This window comes from Pyrgilauda ruficollis, unplaced genomic scaffold (assembly GCF_017590135.1).
Source record: "Pyrgilauda ruficollis isolate IOZ18807 unplaced genomic scaffold, ASM1759013v1 scaffold17, whole genome shotgun sequence".
NCBI lineage: Eukaryota > Metazoa > Chordata > Aves > Passeriformes > Passeridae > Pyrgilauda > Pyrgilauda ruficollis.
Window position 1 is genome coordinate 366,789 of NW_024515875.1, and position 8,933 is coordinate 375,721.

Sequence of the window (8,933 nt, forward strand, 5' to 3'; positions counted from 1 at the left end):
TTGCTGTAGGAAAAAAAAAACATACCATTTTTATTTAAATTTTTTATCTCATTGAAAAACTACCGGCAGAATTGGAACACTACACATTTCATAAAGGTTTGTTTGGAGGTTTCTTTGAGAGCAGTTCCAACATTAGAATGGTTCCAGCCTGCTGTTGCCCTGGTTTTGCTGTGGTAGTTTTAGCCCACTCCCAATCATCGTCTCACAAATAACTCTTCTGTGGCTAAAAGGCATGTTTGGCTTGTGTTGGAGAAACAAGTAACTAGTCTGAGAATCTTTGATACGCAAAAGAAGCAGTTCAGGAAGATTAATGAGAGTCACAGGTTTAAATAACATTAATGACAAACAGTTGGTCATCATCTGCAATAAAAATTGTGAAGGGGCAAAGTGAAATTATCAGGTAGAAGCTTTAATACTAACAAGATATTTCTCCAAATGCCATGTAATTAAGTTTGCACAGTTCTTTGAGCATCCATAATAGTGTTTTGCAAAGTCTGTGTAGCTTCAGAAAACCAAATTGTCTGGAACGTGTTTTCCGTAATATTTTTTTCCTAAGTTCTATTTAATATTTGCTTTTAAAAGCACTATTACCCTTGGTAATTAAGCAGAATCACAGAAATTGGAGTAAGCAAAGCCAACACATGTGAGTGAAATATATATGATCTTGATACAGAAGAATGCAAAAAGTTAATCTGTTTCTGAATAATTGGTTTTGTGAAGTTTTAGTGTTTGGAGTTTTTCTGTAGTAAGTAATTGCAGTCAGCTGTAATTATTGCAGCCTGCTCTAGGTGGATCTGCTTGAGCAGGGGGGTTGGACCAGGTGACCTCCAGAGATCTCTTCTGTCCTCAGCCATTCTGTGATTCTGTGACATGAGGGTGGATTATTGTTCCATTTGCTCCAATTCCGTAATGTATTTTTCAGTGAAAATGTTTCCCAAAGTGTGTTTCAAATTCTGAATTGCATTGAAGAAAATAGTTTAACAAAGTCTAGGAAACTGGCTTTGAAAAAGGCTCTTTGAAGAGCTGTCCTGAGTTATTTCTGGGAGTAATTTGTATGGAGTTAATATAGTTGATTGTGTTAGATAACTAGGTTGCTTAATTTCTTCTAATGTAGCACCAAAATTACTGTGTAAACATTATCACCATCTTTAGACATAAAAGCAGTATTTTGCAACTAAGTAATAACACGTGCAGGAGTTTTGGGTGTTTCACCGAGGTCTGTGCTGAAAATTTCAGATTGGAATATGTTCTTAAAATGTCCTTAAAAATGGATGCGAAGCCAAAGACAACAATTTTTGCCAATGATCCAAGGTTATCTGAGATAGTAAGGACAGACTGAGTCTTTTGCTAATGGGCATGACTGGGTAATAAAATGGCACATGAAATTCAGTATGATTTTAATGCAAGAAAGACATTAAAAAACCCCCAACCGCTTCTAGTTTCAGATCCAGTGGTGGCAGAATGATTTGGACGTGTCCAGCAGCAGTGGGTTTATAATAAGTAAGCAGTCATTAACAGTCAGAAAAGCAAATAAAATGCTCAGAAATCTATGATTCACCCACACATTGAATATTGTGTGTCTTCTGCCCTTGATGTCGGAAGCAATGTTTGAACAGAACAAGGTTCAGAGAGGCATAAGTAGGGTGAGGAAAGATGTGATACTACTTTCACAAAAGGCACAGCTGAATATTAGAAGTTTTGTTATGTGAAAGAGGCATTTTAAGGTAGGAAAAGTGATCCACAAAAATAATGCCTGACCTTGAAAGGGATCAACAGGTGTTCATTTCTTCTTGTTAAAGAAACTACAAGCTACAAGTAGAGACTCTCCTGGACTGTAGTTGGCTTGATTTTGATACTCCTTGCCAAAAGATACTGGTGGTTTAAATGCAAAATGTTTATACGGCTTCAAGGAAAGTCTGGATAAGTGACTTTCATTGTGAAAGAATTCCATGGCACTTTACTGCATGGACAAATCGGACCAGCCAAAGATACCCCCTGACCTAAAAATACTTGTTTGTTGAGAGAAAATTAAGAGAGAAATATCAGATATGCCATTTTCTTTCTTCCCTCTCAATAATTCTATATGGTTAGGTACACTTGCTTTGAACCAGTCTAGCTACAATGGGTTTGAGTGAATTGAAAAGTTAGCTGATGGGTGTGAATTTATTTTTTTTTAATGCTTTTACCCCTTCCATTCAACCCAGATGAAATTGACAGCTCCTCAATGTCGGACGATGATCGAAAAGAGGTCGTCAACATCCAAACATGGATAAATAAACCTGATGTGAAGTATAACTTTCCATGTAATGAAGTAAAAGAAAATGGACATATGTTTCCCAGGTACTGAAATTAGTGAAAACATCCGTCTTGATAGACATTCTACAGAAAAGTGTTGGTCACTTAGCCTTTGTATTAAACTAGGAAATGAAAGTGTGAAACAAACTAGAACAAAGTGTTACTGTATTTGCATTCTTGTATTTGCAGAGTTGTAGAATGGTAATTATGTATAAAAACCTGGTGTCAAGTTTTGCTTTGAAGAACAAGGTAGTAAAAAAAAATGAAGCGGGAGAGAGGGGCTGGAGGTACTTGGCATGCTCTGTGCACCAGTAATACTGGGGGCGATGCCATGTTAGTTTTCAGAAATAGCTGTGTGACAGCACTCAAGGAAATTCTGAAGTCTTTTGTAGAACTTTCTTCTTTAGGTATTATGAAAGTATTAAAACTGTTTCTTAGGTTTGGTAGCTGTATTATCTTGCTCTGTCTATGTAGTTTAGTAATAGAATTTAACTTTCTAAATAGCTGATATGTAAATCATTAACAAAATTAATTTGTATTTTTCTTTTCCTTCAAGTCATCTTCTAGTAACGGCAACTCATATGTACTGTTTGAGGGAGATTCCATCACGAAAGGGACTGGCTTACATACAGTCTCGACAGGCACTCAACTCTGTAGTCAAAATCACATCCAAGAAGAAACACCCAGAACTTATCACCTTTAAGTATGGAAATAGCAATACTTCAGGCATAGAAATTCTGGCAGTTGAAAGGTAAGCCTTCTCAGTAGCAGAGGTGTAAATGGTAATGATATCCAGGATGATGTACACTGGAAATCAGGGATATGCTGTAATTCCCATAATTGAGTTCAAAAATAATAGTTTTTATTTAGGAATACATAAATCAGATATGAACTAGGGGAAAAGATTTGCCAGTAAAATCATGGGTGTTTATGAGGCCCAGAAGAGAGGAACTGCGACTACAGTTGTTGGGGATGGGAGGTGTGCAAGTGTTTTCTTTTTGTAATAGGTCTTAAAAATGAAGTGGACAGTTCTCTGCGGCAAAAGTATGGATTTGTGAAGCATGGGATTTAAGAGTACGGTGGAGTAATTTATTTTTTTTTGACATCTGACTCATAGTCTCTTTGCATTGTGCAGGAAGTCCAGAAGCCTAAATTCAAAACTCTTGATTCCCTGAAACCTGATTCCTGGAAATTACATGTTGCCATGCTCAGTATTTGCATGTTTAAGAGGAGGAATGGGTCAGATGGAGCGAGGTATCAGGCTTTTTTCCACTGGTGTAGCCTGCCGTTCTTGGCACTGTTTTAAGAAGATTGCTGATACCAGCTGGATGTTTTTTCATCTTCCTTGGAGAGAACTGTGTGTAGGGGATGCTGTGTTTTCACAAGAGAGGGGATGAGTTTCCTACCTAACTAGGGATGTTCTGTGCCTGTTGGCGCCTTAGGTTTGTAAAGATAAATTAAAATTTTGCAGAGAACTTTACTGCTTGTTGAATTACTTAATCACCACCTTGCGAACTGAAGCAGATTGATCTAGAGCTATAGGAATTGAAAAACAAAAACCAAAATACCACAAAACAAAATCCAAGCAAGGACTTCTATGCTTCAGTGAGACAGTGTTATCTGTAGAGATCTGGAATGGTCTGACTGATCCCATTGTCAATTTTTCTTTCCAAGATGGCCTGTAAAGTACTCCTCAACAATTCTAAGTTCACAAAGAGAAAGTTTCATAGTATAATCAGGAATTAAATGTTATTTTTTAGCATTTTTTCCATTTTAATAGATTTCCTTCTTCCCTTCCTCCTAGACAGAGGAAGAATGAAAAGAATTATGGAATTTATACTGAAAAATTTTATAGTGAATTAATGATGGCTTTTTCTAATTTTTTTAAGGTATTTGATTCCAAATGCAGGTGATGCTACCAAAGCCATAAAACAACAGATCATGAAAGTATTGGATGCCTTGGAGAGTTAATAACTAAAGACTTTGTAGAGACCAGTTTATAAAGAAGAAGCAACCAAGATACTGTATGTGGACACAAGCTGACAAGCTGACTGTTTCCCAACTGAATACTAACTTAAGAGAATTTTTCTGTTTGCTGGTGGGAGTGCCTGAGTAGCAGGCTTCAGATAGGGTAAATTATTATCCATTTTTGAACAGGATTTTTGGTTTTTTTTTTTAGTGGTTTTTTTTGTTTGTTTGTTTTTGTTTTTTGGGGTTTTTTTTTTGTTTTGTTTTTGTTTTGGAGAAGTGTTTATTATAAAGGTCAGTTTGTTTCTTTTTAATGCAGCCTTAATGGGAGTGCTCTGTATCTTTGCAAGAGCAGATGCAGCTGGGTGAATGTTAAAGGAATGAAGGACTGTGAGATACAGAGGAGCAATTGAAAACAGAATGCTTTTAAAATTATTATCCCTTGTAAATAAAATGTCTCCATTACCTACAGTCTGGAATTGGATTTTGCCTACCAGGTAGTATCAAAGACTAATTAAAAATTTTGCATTTTCAACAGGGCAGATACAAATCTTAAAAACACTGTTTTCACATTAAAAGTGGTTAAGTCCAGTTTGGGCTGCAGATAAATGGAAAAAATACAAGCAATTTGTAAAATTAAGGGGTTTTTTAAAGTCTTACCAGCTACTAGGCTAAATAACTGGAATTGGTGGTAAAGATTATTTTTTAAATACTGAAATCAACTGTAGTTTTTATTACAGGGTTGTGATTTTTTTTAGATTATGCAGAATTTTACATTTCTTAGGTTGAGGCTGTTTCCCTTGCAAAGATGAGTGTGTGCATTGAAATGCATGTTTCATGACAAAATATGACAGTTGAAAACAAGTTGCCTTGCTCCTCAGAAGCAAAGTATCTAAGAACTTTAGATGTTTAAAACCCTTCAGTTCAGCACAAAAGTGAGTACACGCTGACCAAAGGTGTGTTCAGCAAGAAGATGAATGCTCTGAAAACCAGGGGAGAAATTCCAGTGCTGCATACCTGTGATAAATGTATTCTTTACCAGTTACTTTCATTGATTCAAGCATTCGTTTATATTATTTTGAGTAACAATTTCTAAATTAGTAAAGATGTGAGAGATTGCAACTATATGAATATTCATCATAAGCTTTCCATTTGTTCAAGAATGGTTCTCTTGTTCAAAGCTCAGTACAGAAATGTTCTTATGGACAAGGCAGAGCATCTTTGTAGACTGATGGGAAATCACCAAAAACTGTGAAATAAAGGGGATTAGCTTTGCTGCATAAAATCTTCTGAGTACTTGAATCAAAACCTATGATTTGGTACTACATCAGAAAGTAAAATAAGTTAAACTGACCTTTATAAAAAGCTGTTATTCTAAGTTATTTTACTAGGAATCAAGCTAGGGCACCTTAATTCTGGAACTAATTACTTTTTTTTTTTCCTTCTTAGTATCTGAGTAAACACCAATAGAACTTGAACTGTTGAAAATATTTGCATGAAATTGCACCTGGGCCAATGCTCATGTATTTATAGTTTTGCCCAGCAGCTGTTGTATTACATTTTCCTCTTCCTAGTCCCTCCTGAAAATATCCTCAAAAGTCTCTGACTCTGTGCCTACTTCAGCAACGAGATTTTTTTCATGTAAAGATGTTTGTGCTACTGTTTATAAACTACAGTTGTAAATAAACCAGTACAATTTGAACATAACTTGTTCTGTCAGAAGGCATTTAGTTGCATACTGTGTAAATTCTCTGAATCAATTAAAAGTTTTTCCTAAAGGTGTTTTGTTAATGGAAGTGAATTTGATCTTTGGAGTGGAAGACGCTGATTATGGATCATAGGGAGCTACTGCCAGTGACTTCTTAATGTAAGTATTTCAGAATTTAAGTTAATTTCATTAAGGACTTTTGGGTGAGCATTCACAGAAAGGTCAAAGTGAATTCACAGATAATCAAGTTATAGAAAAGGTTTCTGCATAAATTCCAGACTTCTCAACGTCGTATTTTTGTTATGAAAATGCTGACAGAATGATACAACATATTTCTCCTAGTCGGAAGGGGAAAAGTGAAAATGACACTCAGTTGTTAAACAGGTGTATTTGAGTATTAAATGTGGAACGTGGCTAATGCGTATGCTGCACTGTGAGGACAGGAAATACAGCAGGCCTTTGAGATCTACAGCAAGTAAAGCAACAGGAAGTCAGTTCTTAAATCCTTTCTCTGTAGAAACATATAATCCAAGCCATTTAGAGGCTAATTATTTGTAAATTTTAGGGCAATGTACAAGTTAACAACAGACCTCTTATCTTAAAAAGCTCAGCCCAAATTATGAATAGTTTCAATGGTGCTGGTGTATCTCTACCCACAGTTTAAGGGCCACTTTTGCCTTATATTGTACATACCTGTAGTTACTGTTTTTGTTACAAAACTTGTATTACTAAGCGGGAATTCTCATTATAGTACTGCAGTGATATTTTTTAAAAAGAAAAATCAAAAAAGTTGGTATGCTACTTCCTGTCTCTTTTAGCTTCAATGATTTTTTAAAAATTATATTTGCTAGAGATGTGTTGGCTCTTGTTTTATTCTGCATGCACCACGGTCTATATTGTTGACTATAAGGTGACAGTTATGATGCAGGAGTGACAGAAAGGAGGTCTGGAGTAGGAAAGAAAGTCTTGGAGTAAACTTCCCTGCCAAATGAAAGCTCTTACCTTTGTGTCATAGTGAAAGTTGGTGTTTCTGTGCTCACTGTGCTCACTTCTGTTCTTCACTTTTCTCACAAATTCTTTTGCATTGTGATTTGTATGAGAATTTTTAAAGAACTTTACATGTATTACCCACCAAAAATACCGTTGATGGCACAGTTGCAATTTTTAAAGTTGCCTTTTCCTGTTAGCCCTAATACATGGGTCTCACCTGTGATTGGATCTTTTCCTTCCTCCTACATGTCAGCTGTAGTTTCAAAACCAGGTACTGCCAAATAAGCTTTTTCAATATAGGTGTAGTCTACTGAGCGTGTGAAAAGTTTCCCTTTAGGGAAGGAAAAGGGTGGTATTATGTAACTTGTTCTACTGGGTATACTTAGTGCTTTCAGATACTTTTATATGGAAACTTGAAAAATACATTTTATCTCTCTGACCCATGGGAAACTGGATTTTTGGCCTGTGCTTTGCCTCTTCAAGAGATGATACTACTTGATTTCTTACTCTTTTTCTTATTTGGGAATAAGTTGGGGGACAGCTGTTCTTTGCACCTGGAGCCCTTCAAAGTGTGATGTTTGGGGAAGAAAAAAATTTTTTAAATCACATGTACTCATTCTACCAACATGGGCATGTATAAAAAGGAGGGAGGCCTGCTAAGGGCTGCTGCACTGTCTGTTCTGCCATCCTTTGGCTTGGTGAGATTGGGATAAGTGGTTCCCTTTACTGCTCCAAGGGGCAGGTTGAACAGTTCTCTGGTTGAAGGAAGGTTTGTAATTGTTACACGCAGTAGTGGTTGTGCATTTTACAGTGGTTATGCACTTCCCATCTTTTGTCTCTCTGCGTGTTTCCTGAAAGGGGAGGTGTTTAAGAGATTGGGTAAAAATAAAATGGGTAATCCAGGGTGATCATTCTGCCATTATGTGCTTTCAGCTTACAGAATAATCTTGTATGCTACACCAAATCTACAATTCTACAAACATGCTTCTAAAAAGCCCAGGGCTGGAAAATATGTACATGAGACAGCAATGTTTTGTGCTGAGTAAAGGGGAGCACTTGGTGTTTAAAACCAAGGAAGAGCAGCATGGTACTTAGTGTGTTGGTTTCACAGAATTGGCAGTGTTGGACAGGACCTCTGGAGCTCATCTAGTCCAAGTTCCCTGCCAAGGCAGGGTCACCTAGAGCCGGTAACACAGGAACCTGCCCAGGTGGGTTTGGAATGTCTCCAGAAAGGGACACTTCACTGGACAGCCTGTTCAGTGCTCTGCCACCCTCAATGTAAGGAAGTTCCTCCTCATGCTGAGGTGAAACTTCGTGTCTTAGTTTATGGCCATTGCTCCTTGTCCTGTCTCTGGGCACCACTGACATTAGTCTGGCACCATCTTCTTTGAGATGTTTATATGCACTGATGACATCCCCTCTCGGCCTTCCCTTCTCTGGACTAAACAGGCCCAGCTCCCACAGTCTCTCCTCATAAGAGAGGTGCTCCAGACCCCAAATCATTTTTGTAGCCTCCACTGCACCCTCTCTAGTACTCCTTGTCTTTCTGGTTCTGAGGAGCCCAGAACTGGACACTGCTCTGCATCTGGAGCACTGTGCATGTATTTGTACCTTGGGGGATGCTGTTCTTGTAAAGAAAGAGGGGGATGTCCCAGGTGAACGAGTTACCTGTAAACTCTTACAGGTCCCTTGCATGAGCCCTTAGCAGACTGCCAGGGTTTGTTGGGCAGGGCAAGCAGCTCTCTGCACAGCAGGAGCTTTGGGGGCTCCGCTGTTGCTGCCGGCGCTGAACGGGCCCGGGGGGAGCGCTGCGCGCTCGCTGCCACCCAGGCAGGGCGGGGGTGCCTCATCCCTGCTCTTGGCCGCTCAGAACGCGGTCCCGGCACCAGCCGGGCGCTGGAAGACGGCGTGAGGAGGGTTCTGGATAGGCCGCGGCCCGGGGCCAGCACTGCGAGTCCCGGCAGGCCCCGCG

General features: G+C 38.5%; 1 protein-coding gene across 3 annotated transcripts in view; it reads left to right on the forward strand.

Moving 5' to 3' along the window:
• The window catches only part of TBC1D23 (TBC1 domain family member 23), a 37,602-nt gene that overhangs the window by 26,695 nt on the left and 1,974 nt on the right, over positions 1 to 8,933 (forward strand). For all 3 annotated transcript variants that reach the window (XM_041463943.1, XM_041463942.1, XM_041463944.1), the window contains 3 exons: positions 2,205 to 2,340; positions 2,852 to 3,046; positions 4,185 to 6,130. In XM_041463943.1, the coding sequence (XP_041319877.1) occupies positions 2,205 to 2,340; positions 2,852 to 3,046; positions 4,185 to 4,266 (413 nt within the window). In that variant the 3' untranslated portion in view covers positions 4,267 to 6,130. The remainder of the gene's footprint in view (positions 1 to 2,204; positions 2,341 to 2,851; positions 3,047 to 4,184; positions 6,131 to 8,933) is intronic.